General features: G+C 39.6%; 1 protein-coding gene across 8 annotated transcripts in view; it reads left to right on the plus strand.

Moving 5' to 3' along the window:
• Nucleotides 1-13,964, plus strand: part of myh10 (myosin heavy chain 10) — a 113,031-nt gene that overhangs the window by 59,366 nt on the left and 39,701 nt on the right. For all 8 annotated transcript variants that reach the window (XM_062970719.1, XM_062970717.1, XM_062970718.1 and 5 more), the window contains 8 exons: nt 3,906-4,077; nt 6,008-6,220; nt 7,724-7,868; nt 8,644-8,850; nt 10,425-10,529; nt 12,118-12,270; nt 12,808-13,056; nt 13,499-13,711. In XM_062970719.1, coding sequence (XP_062826789.1) covers nt 3,906-4,077; nt 6,008-6,220; nt 7,724-7,868; nt 8,644-8,850; nt 10,425-10,529; nt 12,118-12,270; nt 12,808-13,056; nt 13,499-13,711 — 1,457 coding nt within the window. The remainder of the gene's footprint in view (nt 1-3,905; nt 4,078-6,007; nt 6,221-7,723; nt 7,869-8,643; nt 8,851-10,424; nt 10,530-12,117; nt 12,271-12,807; nt 13,057-13,498; nt 13,712-13,964) is intronic.

The raw sequence follows: 13,964 nt of genomic DNA on the forward strand, positions 1-13,964 counted from the left end.
GATTTCCATATGAGTAAGGGCCAGATCTATCAGAATTGTCTAGTTGAATGCACATCCAAACATCCATGTCTTTAACTTAGTTTCCGAAAGATAGTGATGGTTGGTATTAACCTAATCTCCCTGGGGAGGGAGTTCCAGAAGTGGAGAGCAACCATAGAGAAGGCCCTCTTCCGCATCCTCACCAATCGCATTTGCGAAGGGGGGGGGAGCGAGAGAAGGACCTCCCCAGAAGGTCTAAGAGATCGCACAGGTGCGTAGGGAGAGATGTGGTCACGAAAATAGGCTGGTCCCAAACCGTTTAGGGCTTTATAGGTAAGCACCTGCACTTTGAATTGGGACCGGAAATTTAGTGGCAGCCAGTTGAGCTGTTTAAACATAGGAGTAGACCTCTCTGTAACTAGCTCCAGTTAACAATCTGGAGGCAGATCTTTGAACTAATTGTAGTTTCCGAGCCGTCTTCAAAGGCAGTCCCACGTAGAGTGCGTTACAGTAGTCCAGTCTAGAGGTAACTAAGGCATGGACCACCCTGGTCAAGTCAGACCTCTCGAGATACAGTCGCAGCTGGCGCACAAGCTTTAATTGCGCTAAGGCCCTTCCAGCCACCTCTGACACCTGAGCATCAAGCCTCAGCGTTGAGTCTAGGAGGGCCCCCAGACTGCTGACCTGCGCCTACAGGGGGAGTGTGACCCCGTCAAGCACAGGTTGCCACCCTCTACCCCGATCAGTCAAGCTACTGACCAAGAGGACCTCTGTCTTGTCAGGATTAAGTTTCAGCCTGTTAGCCCTCATCCAGTCCATCACAGCGGCCAGGCACTGGTCCAGGACCCAGGGGGCTTCCTTGGAGTTCGGTGGGAAAGAGTTTTAGAGTTGGGTGTCATCTGCGTAGAGATGACACCGCACTCCAAAACTCCGGATGACCTCAGCTAGTGGTTTCATGTAGATGTTAAATAGCATAGGAGATAAAATAGAACCATGCGGGACTCCACAGGTCAAAGGCCAGGGGTCCGAGCAGGTATCTCCTAGCTTCACCAACTGGGTACGACCCTCCAGGAAGGAGCGGAGCCACTGCAGAGCAGTGCCCCCAATACCCATTCTGGAGAATTGACCCAAAAGGATACCATGGTCGATGGTATTGAAAGCTGCTGAGATGTCCAAGAGAACCAACAGAGACACACTCCCCCTGTCAAGTTCTCTGCGGAGGTCATCCACCAAGGTGACTAAAGCTGTCTCGGTGCCATGACCAGGCCTGAAGCCAGACTGTGATGGATCTAGATAGCTGGTCTCGTTGAGGAAACCCTGGAGCTGTGTGGCAACCACTTGCTCCAGAACCTTGCCCAAAAAAGGGAGATTGGAGATTGGACAGTAGTTATTTAAAGCCATAGGATCAAGGGACAACTTCTTCAGGCAAGGCCTTACTATTGCCTGTTTAAGGCTCAATGGTATATGTCCCTGATCAAATGAAGCATTAATAATTCTGATAAACCAATCTACCAATCCCGCCTTGGCAAGCTTAATAAGTCAAGAAGGGCAAGGGTCCAGAGCGCCAGTGGTCGCCCTCACAGCTGCAAGGATCCCCCCCCACATCATCGGGCTGAACAGGCTGAAATGAATCCATCAAAACCAGACAAGCAGATGCCTTGTTACCTCTTTCGGTACTGTAGCCAACCCAGTGTCTAAGTCGGAACATATCTGAGCGACTTTGTCTGCAAAATGATGTGCGAAATTGCAACATCAAGTTGCTGGGTAGTCGGGAACCCCCTCCCCCTCGTGAGGATGGAGAAGCTCCCCGACCACCCGAAACAACTCAGCAGGTCTATTGGTTGCAGATGTGATGCGGGCAGTCGGGAAAGCTTTTCTGGCTGCCTTCATTAAGTAAGGCTCTAGCCTGTGTTCGGTCAGGTACACTACGAGTCATCCGCCGGTGGCACTCTAGCCTCCGTCTCGTCCTCTTCATCATCGCCAGCTCCTCAGAAAACCAAGGAGCCGGTTTGAGTCTGCAAGATGAGAGGGGGCGCCAGCCTTCATGACAGGTATTTCCCCAAGAGCTGTCAGGAATCCATCAGGATCCATAAGCCTCCTGGGGCGGACCATTTTAATGGGTCCTCCACTCCCGCGGAGGTTTGAGGTTAATCCAAGTCCTGTTTGAGCACACAATGTTTGCCTTTTTCTAATGCGAAAACATTTGTTTTCTATGCTTAGGGGTTTTAAACTATTTAAGAGGAGTGCCAGTTTAAACATGTAATGTAACCCCTGACTTTGGATCATGTTGTAATTAGGGGTTGGGGAGGGTAGGAACACTTTGGGAAAAGGGGGTCATTTAATAATTCCCAGTACAGAATGTAGCCCTCTTGTTTGTATCAGCATCCTGAAAAGGCAGTATTCCTCTTCTCACACACACACACACACACACACACACACACACACACACACACACACACACAGAGAGAGAGAGAGAGAGAGAGAGAGAGAGACTGAGACTTGGCTTTTGTATATAAACTGTTAATCACATGCTATTGTCTACATTCTCAGGTCAGTATTTCACTTACCCCTTCTAGGCTGTTGAAGTCATCAGTTATATAAAACAAAGCCTGTTTGATTGTAAATGCACTTGTGTTTACTGAATTTTTTTTAAAGTCCACACCTGCTGCAATTATGTGACCAGTCATAAACCAATAGAGCTAACACAAAATAGAAACACACTTTTTCACCGAAGTAGCCTCATCATGTAGGTCCCATATGGCTTTCCAAACTGATTTTAGTTTGGATTAAAGCAGATGTGCATGGTAGTAAGGAGTCAAACTGAGGCCCCTTCTAAACTGCCATATAATTCATGTTACAAAGCAGATAATCCACATTATCTGTTTTGAAATGGGTTATATGAGTCCACACTGCCTTATAATCCATTTCAAAACATATAATCTGGATTTTATATGGCAGTGTAGAAGGGGCCTCAGGCAGGTATACTATGTAGAGGAGCTGGGATACAATCCTGATGTGTAGATTCAGCCCAGAACATCAGCAAAAAGAGACCCCCCCCCTTTTCCATTTGGCACTCTATTCTCTGTCTTAGGTTATTTGCACCACAGTGCTTCAGAGATTGCAGTCCTGTCTCTCATGTAGGTTCCAGATGGTGGTGCTTGCAGGTAGCTGCTCCTTAAAAAAAAAGAGTTGTTATATGGCATAACAAAAGTGCCATTGTGTACCGAGTGCTATTTAACATAAAACTACTGGGAGCTATCATCCAGAGGCATAAGGCAAGGTACTATCAGTATTACAATGGCATCCATCATCCTCAGCTAAGGACAGTGTTTTTTTCTTTGTAAGAATACCTGGAACATGTAATGGGTTGGACAAGAAGAAGCTGAATCCAGGCAAGATGGAAGTACTTATTGCCTAGGGTTCTAATCTGGTTTGAAGATGAGTCAGCCAGTGTTAGATGGGCTGATATTTTCTCTGAAAGACTGTGTTCACACCTTTGAAGTGCTTCTGGTTCCATGACACCAAATAACAGCTCAGATAAATGCAACAGCCAGGATTGCCTGTTGCTAGTTGTGCATCTTCCTAGAGCTGGAGGATCTAAAGATGATCGTTCTTGCTTGTCTCAGTCATCCTAAATACCATTTTATAAGTTTTTCTTAGATCATTCAGATATATGCATCAGTTTTCTTCAAGTAGATCAATAGCAACATTACTGTTGACCCACGATGCTGAGTGATGTCTGACATCTGAAAAGCCCTGCTGACATATCATTCACAATTGGTATAACACTTTTGGCACAAGTACTGAATTAGCAGCTTGGTTCCTTTATTTCATTTTTAGCAGGTTCATCCTAAGTTTTCTTCCTATAGTAATACTCAATAAGCGAACAATTTTTCCACGTATTATTACTGTTTTTTTTTTAAAAGAACGTTTGAAAAAAGAAGAAAAAACTCGTCAAGAGCTAGAAAAATCTAAAAGAAAACTTGATGGAGAAACTACAGACTTACAGGACCAAATCGCAGAGCTACAGGCCCAAATTGAGGAGCTGAAAATCCAGCTTGCCAAGAAGGAGGAGGAACTACAGGCTGCCATTGCCAGGTAAAATTTTGAGCTCCATTGCAAAGATGGTGATAGCTAATGACACAGTTTTACAGGATAGTATGACAATATTTGAGTATTTGCTTTTTTATGTTGGCTAATAAATGCTTGGATAAGCATTGCTTGGTTGATTTAGCTGTACCAGGATAACATCCAGGCCATATCTGCACTAAGTCTTGCCCCTACATTCTTCCTTTTTTCAGTTAAGTAGCTTTGGTTTGGTTGCTTTTTTGAAATTATATCTGTAAAATGATTGTATTTTGAATTCTTCTACTCTGTCATCAAGAGAGTAAAAAAGGATAGTCATTAATGAAAGGCAATATGCTATAGTGGTTTGAATGCTGGACTAGGAGATCAGGGTTCAAATCCCCGCTTGGCCATGGAAACTCACTGGGTGACTCTGGACAAGTCACACTCTCAGCCTTGGAGAAGAAGTAAAGGCAAACTCCATCTGAATACACCTTGCCAGGAAAGAAAAACCCCATGATAGGTTTGCTCTAGGGTTGTTGTAAGTCAGAAATGATCAAAAGGCACAAAACAATAAAATCATAATTAATTAATTAATTAATTATTTGCTACATTTATATGCCGCCCTTCTCACCCCGAAGGGGACTCAGAGCGGCCCAATGCTTCTTAATAGCAAATATTTAGTAATTTGCTTTTGGACCTTTACTTCATTTGTCTACTCTTTGGTTCATATGCCACCAGTTTCCCAAAACTGAGATTCACAGCAAACTTGCCCAAAATATTATAGCTAAAAACACACCAAAAGTGAAATATTAAAAGACATTTAATTACAATATTAAAATATAGTTGATTTTTAAAAAGTTGCATCAGTAAAAATATTAGTGCTTTTTTATCAGGATCCATTTATTTTCCCAAAGATTTACTTAAAATGCGCAGCTATGGAAGATGTCATCCTGTTCTTCCTACATAGCTTTAATTAACTTTACTACATAAAAAGAGTAAGCTTTCTTATAATAGGAGATATGTACTTCCCAACACATTCATATATACCATTCTTAGTTCCTTGTGGTTGTGTCAGTTTTGTACCTTCTACAGACCCCTCGGCAGACAGATCTTCAGATCCATATGGTTTCTTTCATTTATGCCTTGGTCAGCTCTATCACACACATCTGCTCATTCAAACCTTGCATTTTTTGTTTGTGTAAACCTGCTATTTATCAGCTAAGGTGGCAGTTCATAGTGGTGGCCTACATCTGGAAAGTCCTACTATACAGTGCCAGTCATTTATTATTATTTTGATTTGTTAATAAAAACAGTAATAAAGTTTAGCAGTCTTGACTTCCCATTCAGATATTGTGTGTTTTTCCTATATTCTATCTGTTTTGTCACTTCTGATTAAACTATACCATTAATTTGGAGACAGTAAATCATACATATGAAATTGTGAAGGGCATGATTATTAAATGAAGACATAACTGAGTCATAGGAAACAGTACATCTAAAAACATCTCAGATATGTTATGTTTTTTAAAAAAATTGCCTGCATGCTAAAAGCTGACAATCTTCATTTTACTATGTTTTATGTATTTTTACATAAATGCAAAAATGATGTAATCCATAGACGAGAAACTGGTTTCCATGTTTTAAACTGACTCCCATAATTCCTCAGAGTTTGCTATGCTAGGCCATGGTGATAGGACTTATAGACTAGAAATATTCAGAAAACCCATCTTTGATCTAGTCCCTGTTGTATAAAAACGTACTCGATTTTCACTCATTTATTTAGGCACCTACACTTTTATCTCAGATGATGCTTACTTACTACCAGCTACTCTAATGAACACTTTTGTGGAAGTATGGAAGTGCAGAACCTTTCTTCCCTTGTGACTTTGAAGATTAGCTACTCTAGAAAAGCTCAAATCCAAGTTCTGCTTTTATTCTGGGATTTGTGTTTTGTTTCCAGAGGTGATGATGAAGCCGTGCAGAAGAACAACGCACTAAAACTAATTCGTGAATTGCAAGCTCAAATTGCGGAGCTTCAAGAGGATCTTGAATCAGAAAAGGCTTCACGCAACAAGGCAGAGAAGCAAAAGAGAGACCTAAGTGAGGAGTTAGAGGCTCTGAAGACAGAATTAGAAGACACCTTGGATACCACTGCAGCTCAGCAAGAGCTCAGGTTAGTGTATCTCTAGGGAGATACCAGGAGTCTGGTTGGAATAACCTGATTCCCATAAAAGGAAGGTATATATTAATTAAATCAAAGTTGTTGTTAAAGCCTCCCAAAGAGTTGCAAGGAGGTCAAAACTCACTTCAGATTTTTGTTTAAAATAAATACAAAAATTCAAAGCTCTACCAAAGCTCTTCGGCAGGATAGAAGTTTGAAAACGTGTTGTTTTCTTTTACTGCAAAAAGCATGAAAATGATCAGAAATAAGATATATTCTAGCCCTAAGCCCTGATTTATTTGTATTTTAAATGGAATTGTTCATTATTATTATTATTATTATTATTATTATTATTATTATTATTATTATTATTATTATTATTATGTTTGTACCCTGCTTTATCTCTCCCGAAGGAGACTCAAAGCTGCTTACATTAAAAGTATGGCCATATAATTTAAAATAGATTTTAAATTATGCAAACATTAAAATAGAATTGAACATAAGTGTTAAAAATTCATAGTTAAAATCCATTAAAACATATTCAAAGTTAAAAACAACAGCACCCCCTGAACTGATCTTAAAAACGTTCTTTAAAAGCCTGTCTGAATAAAAGGATTTTAGCCTATCGCCAGAAGGACAGCATGGAAAGGGCCATTCTGGTTTCCCCAGGCAGGGAGTTCCAGAGTCGAGGGGCAGCCACCAAGAAGGCCCTCTCTCTCCTTCCCCCTAATTGAGCTTGAAATGGAGGTGGGACCAAGAGAAGGGCCTCTCCTGAAGATCATAGGGCCCGGGCAGGTTCGTACAAGGGGATGCAGTCAGCCAAAGGTCATAACCAGCACTTCAAATTGTGCTTAGAAGCAAACAAACTGGCAGACAGAGGAGCTGCTGCAACAGGGGTGTTGTCTGCTCCCTATAGCCAACCACAGTTAGCAACATGGTTGCAGCTCTTTGGACCAGCTTAAGTTTCCGAGCACTCTTCAGAGGCAGTCCCACATAGAGCACTTTACAGTAATCCAGACAGGATGTCACTAAGGCATGTACCACCATGGCCAGATCTGCCTTCTCAAGGAACGGGCACAGTTGGCGCGCAAGTTTTAATTGTGCTAAGGCCCTCCTGGCCACCGCAGATACCTGGGCCTCCAGTTTCAGGGCCGATGACCCACAAAATGCAGACTTGTGTTTTCAGGGAGAGTGGTCCCCATCCAGCACAGGCCGAATTCTTATTTCCTGGTCTGCCTTCCATCTGACCAGGAGTACCTCTGTCTTGTCTGGATTAAGTTTCCCTTTTCTATGGATAGGATATATGTCTTGAGTGGGAGAAGGAATAAAATATCAGTATCACAGAACTAGATTATTCCATTGAAACTGGATCATTTTTTCCGATTATCTCAGTGTAATTGTAGTTGTATTTTGTGATCAGAATGATTAAGCTACTTAAATACGTTTTAAAAACCAACAGAAAATCAAATTGTGGATGTTGGAGAGATTTAGATTTACTTTACTGGGTTCTTTTAGGACAAAACGTGAGCAGGAAGTTGCTGAACTGAAAAAAGCACTTGAAGAAGAAACAAAGAATCATGAAGTCCAAATACAAGATATTAGACAACGACATGCAACAGCCTTGGAAGAGCTCTCGGAACAGCTTGAGCAGGCTAAAAGGGTGAGTGGAAAAGGCACTTGAATAGAAGGGGGCCTCATATGGTGTTATTATAGTGTTATAAGGTATTATGTTTTAATTTGTTTTATTTTACTTGATTGTTGTGCTGATATTGTTTATTTAGTTATTTATACTTGTTTTAACTTGTCATCTTGTTTTTGTTTTGGGCTTGGCCCCATGTTAGCCGCCCCGAGTCTTTTCGGGGAGATGGAGGCGGGATAGAAAAATAAAGTATTATTATTATTTTTCATAGAAAGGGTTTAGATTATCAGCACGCACGCATCATGTTGAGTTCAACTTAAGGTAGGGTAACAAAGTAATGTTCTTATGTTGTTACTGCACTTTCAGAATGTAAGCCAATGAATATTTGCAGATGAGTGGGTATCTTATATTGTATGGTTGCAACCCTGCATCTGCCATTGCCTACATATGCAAGTAGTCATTTACATTCAGTGGTAGTTCCCTGAGACATCTACCTGTACAATACATTTCCTGTTCCTGCTACGGTAATTTTAGATGTACACCTGAGACAAATGGACAGTTGCATCATCTTCAGACTCCTAGCGGGTGGTCAGGTGTTTTTATAGTTTAAAAGAATGTTGATTTTGAAAAAGCATAGGTTGGAGGCTTCTGGGGCCTACACTTCAAAATAAGATTTTCATTATCATCTTAACCTGACTAATATTTTTACATATTGTATATAGCTGAATTGTGATCTACAGTGACATCTTGACTTCTAGCCTGTGAAGTGTGCTAACTAGCTTTCTTTTGCTTTCAGTTCAAGACAAATCTTGAAAAGAACAAGCAGTGTTTGGAAACAGATAACAAAGAACTGGCCTGCGAGGTGAAAGTGTTGCAGCAAGTTAGATCTGAGTCCGAATATAAGAGGAAGAAGCTGGATAGTCAAGTGCAGGAACTGCAGGCCAAGGTCATTGAAGGAGATAGGCTGAGGACAGAGTTGGCAGAAAAAACAAACAAATTGCAGGTAATAATGTGAATGCATGATTTTTTTACATAACAATGAATTAGAAGGAGTTGGTTAGAAAACATTACTCTGATGTGCTTTGGTCCCAAGATTAAGCAAATGTAGGTTAATAGTGGTAAAACTGGATGTTGCACTAATATCTGCTAGCAAGTACATGACTACTTGACAAGATATGCCTTCCACAGACTCACTTGATAAAGTACTTGAAAGTAGCTGAAACACTTTCTCCTCTTGTAACAAGGAGCCGCTGGAACCCTTGGGGTGGCATTGGGCAGGTCACACTCTTCACCCCACAAGATTGGCAATGGAAAACCTCTGAATAACACTTGCCAATAAAGTCTTGGGAAGGAGCTACTGTTAGTTGGAGTCAACATGAAAGCACATAACTACAACAAATAAAAAGGCCATTTATGTTTCTCAAATGTTGCATTCATGATTCCTAATAACCCGCAAACCCCCCCCCCCCCCAGCCCAAATTGCATACTGCCTCTTTTCCTGCAACCAATAGAGTCTTGAGTTGAAATAATAATTTTAATTGTCATTCCAATGAAAATGATCCTTATGCCTGGTTATTTCAGAAACAGTAGGATGCTATGGAGTATTATCATGTTAACTTATAAAAGCAGTTAAATGACAGCATCATTTTTTAACAGATGCTAACTTCTTCCTGGGTTCTTTTCAAGATTGAAATGAAGTTATCCGTGTTATTCTCAAGTTTGAAACAAGTAATGGTATTCATAAGTAATGCACTTACTATTACACTAATTTGTGTGATAGTATCCCAAAACAGTGGAAATGAGCTTAGGTTAGGCATAGTTGGAAACAATATTGCAGACACTGCATTGTGTTTGTATCTTATTATATGGGCAAGACATTGATAATTTTTTGATTAAAGTATCATCATGGAAGAGACTTCAAAAAGTCATCTTAATATTTCTGCAACATATCAAACATTTCTTTATTTATTTGCGACATTTCTACCCCGCCTTTCTCTATCCCAAAGGGGACTCAAGGTGGCTTTACGCATAGGCAACTATTTGATGCCTTAAAAACAGCGTACAATTAAAATGAACATTTAAATAGAATAATAAAATACATTACGACAATTAGAAACATTTAAAACAATACAATCACAATTAATCACATAATCCAAAAGCGTAGTCCGGGCTGTTCCTATAGTCATTTCACATTATTCCATATCTATCTATTGCACAAGTTCTCCAAAGGGTTGGTCACAATACCACATAGAGGTATTCTTTTCCAGTCTAATCAACCTTAAATAAAGGAAGAACTATGTTAGTTTGGTCCTTGGAGGATCAAAAGAGAGGATGGTGTAAATCTCATCAAAGTGCTTAGACTGATCATAAGAGAAATTGAAAAGAGCAAAAGATTTCTTGCTTACAGTGCAAACTACTGTGTTGTTTCTAGACTCTGAATTTTCTAGAGTTGATGGAAATAGCTATAGATTTACCATGATACAGCACTTCATAGAAATGGACAGTGTTTTGACTGTACAGACCATTGACTTAACAAGTGAGCTATTAATTGTTATATCTAAAATTATTCCTTTCTAGAATGAACTAGACAATGTTTCAAGTCTCCTAGAAGAAGCAGAGAAAAAAGGCATAAAATTTGCCAAAGATGCTGCCAGTCTAGAGTCTCAGCTACAAGATACCCAGGTATGTCTGCAGTTTTTAAAAAGTTTAAAAGGAGGTTGTTGTTTGTTTTAAAATGACATTTCTGTTCTGCTGTTACATTCTAAAATTAAGAACAGAAGCCTGAACATAATTTGAAGCCATTATTTGTGAAATCCATCTAGATGAGTGGGCAATGTAGATAAGTAAGCCCAAGAAATAGGTCTCAAAAATGCATCAGAAAGAATATTAATAAGAATAAAGCCAGGTCAGCCTTCCACATGGGTTCTGTACTTTTCCCTTAATAGAACCTTGTGGGTAGTGCAGTGGAAGTAGTGCAGGATTTCTAGCCAAATTATATACTATTAGATTTTGAGATATTAAAGTAATAGCTTCATACTACATGAAGATACTAGTTTTCCTTCTGTTTGATCAGCATTTCTTGGCAGAACAGAGGTTTTTGGTGCTTATTATGACTCAATTGTCTGTCGGAAACATTGCCAGAAAATGCCAATAATAATAATAATAATAATAATAATAATAATAATAATAATAATAATTATTATTATTATTATTATTAAAAAAACAGGAAAAACTCAGCCGTTATCAGGACCACAAAATCGAACTGCAAAGGCTCTGGCATAAACCAGTACCGGTAGTCCCGGTGGTGATCAGCACACTGGGTGCCGTGCCAAAAGATCTCAGCTGGAATTTGGAAACTAAATATTGACAAAATCACGATCTGTCAGCTGCAAAAGACCATCTTACTGGGATCTGTGCGCATCATCCGAAAATACATCACACAGTTAGGGTGTACAACTTGGAAAGTATTCAACTTGTGATTCTGTGATACGAAATCCAGCATATATATCTTGTTTGCTGTGTCATACTATGTCTTTGTGTCAATAATAATAATACTTTATTTATACCCCACTCCATCTCCCAAAGGGACCAATGAAATGCTCTTAATTGCAAAGGTGTAGGTTGTAAGTATTATAACTAGCCTTTCTGGGAAATAAGTAATCACACGTAGGGCTTTCCTTTCCAATTTGTAAAATGAGGGTGATGTATTTCAGAATTGTTCTGAAGATGGACAGCAAGAAGGGTTTTTAGTTTTGTGTTCATATGGAAAGCAATGAATTCAGCTTCTCTCTTGTATAAAATTTTTAATCAAAACTCATGACACTCAAACATGTTTTTATGCTTACACTTCCAGATTGCTTTCAAAAGGATTTTCATTTTTACAGATAATAGTGTAATAATAGTAATGCACTTAACAAAGCATGAGCAGTTCTGTCAATTTTAAGTTGCCCTTTTATCATTTCTCTGATCGCCACTCCTATAAGGTTTCATCTTAGATCAATTTACTGGCAGTTTACTTCATTTAACAAGTGACCTTTCTGTCTTTTGGTATTTGCCTTTAATAAACTGTTTTGATGTCTTGAATAATGTTTCGTTAAATTGCACTGTGCTTTCAGGTCAGCCAGCATGAACTCTGCTTGCTTTCCTGAACCACACCATGTATTCCTGTATTGAATATCTCCACTTAACATTTCAAGGACAGTTGCAGCTGGCTAAGTTCATATTTTTTTCAATCAAAGTGATGAAATATGAATGCATCTCATTCCAACAGGAGCTCTTACAAGAGGAGACCCGCCAGAAACTGAATCTGAGTAGCAGAATCCGGCAGTTGGAGGAGGAAAGGAACAATCTACAAGAGCAGCAGGAAGAAGACGAGGAGGCCAGGAAGAATTTGGAGAAACATCTTGTTGCTTTTCAGTCTCAGGTGAGTAGCTGTGGTGGATCACTGGGCTACATTTATCTGACTTTTACTGCCAACGCTTCTGAATTCTGGAAAAAATACTGTTGTGGAGTTATCCCATATCCTTAAGACAGCTGGAGCAGTTACCCTTTTCAGACTAGTTGTGGAAATGCTAACAATGCAGAACTGTATCCAAAGTTGAAATGAGGCATGCTTTCACTGTGTTGATGTACTAATATGTTGGTTGCTCCATGGGCTGTAGGTGGGAACTTGCATAATGAGTTCTGCCATTTCAGATAACTCTGGTATATTTTTAAAATTTACATCACATAGTGGAAACAATTCTAGACTAGATACATGAACATTTTATATTCAAGAGATGTTTAAATATGAATAAATATTTATTAATGTAACCTGCACCTACACTTAAAGTAATGCAGTATAATTACAGCTTTACAATTTCTGTGGGAATTAGATCATTTAATGCACAAAATACATTTATCTTTTGCTAGGTTCAAAAATGGTATATCAAGTCAACATGTTTTGTTATCTTTATCTCAGCTGGCTGATGCCAAAAAGAAGGTTGATGATGATTTGGGAACTATTGAAGGCTTGGAGGAAAATAAGAAGAAGCTTCTGAAGGACATGGAAATTTTGAACCAACGTCTAGAAGAAAAGGCAATGGCATATGATAAGATGGAGAAGACCAAGAACCGTCTTCAGCAGGAGCTGGATGACTTAATGGTAGACCTTGACCATCAGCGCCAAATCGTTTCCAATTTGGAGAAGAAGCAGAAGAAATTTGACCAGGTAGGCCTCCATTTGACTTCTTCTTTTCTTTTACTCAACATGTATTTCCTTAAGTACACCAGCTTTTCACACATTCATTCATGCAAGCTACCTATTTAAATTAGCTCCCCTGATCTTGATATTTGCCATGGAGTGTAGTTTTCATTGTCTGAATTTTGAAATATGTTAGCTGGAAAATGGATCAGATGCTCAACTTCTACTTGTTAAAAGTTTTAGAAGAATTCTAATGCTTTCTGTGAGAAGATATTAAGGAGTGAGAAAAGGTACATCTTCCCTTCTGCTAGAAGGCTACATCCAAGATGGTTGCTCAAGAGCTAATCGCTAGGTATGGCTAGAGTGTTGAAGTACCAATCTGTTGTGATAACTTGATATAAAGAACATAAAATTTTGATGTTTAGATTAGTACAATCCCCCCCATCTATTCACATCTTGTGATCCTTAGATGCTGGCAGAAGAGAAGAACATATCTGCTCGTTATGCGGAGGAGAGAGACCGTGCGGAGGCTGAGGCACGAGAAAAAGAGACCAAAGCACTTTCCTTGGCACGATCCTTGGAGGAAGCCTTGGAGGCCAAGGAAGAGTTTGAGAGGCAGAACAAGCAACTTCGGGCAGACATGGAGGACCTGATGAGTTCCAAGGATGACGTGGGCAAAAATGTGAGTTCTGCTCTTGGAGTGATTTCATTTTGTCAGACTGTCAGATTTCAACCTCAGCTCTGCAGAATAGAAAACACATTATTTTAATATGCTAAATGGAATTTTGAATACTTCAACAAATGTATTTTTAAGCTTCTTATTAAAAATACCGTTCAAGCATTAAATTTTCATGTATTGCTGTGTATAAATTCCTCTTCCGTGGGGTTTCATTTTTCTTCTGCATACTCTATAGGTATAGTGTAGATGCTTGCGT

Source organism: Anolis carolinensis, chromosome 2 (assembly GCF_035594765.1).
Source record: "Anolis carolinensis isolate JA03-04 chromosome 2, rAnoCar3.1.pri, whole genome shotgun sequence".
Taxonomy (NCBI): Eukaryota; Metazoa; Chordata; class Lepidosauria; order Squamata; family Dactyloidae; genus Anolis; species Anolis carolinensis.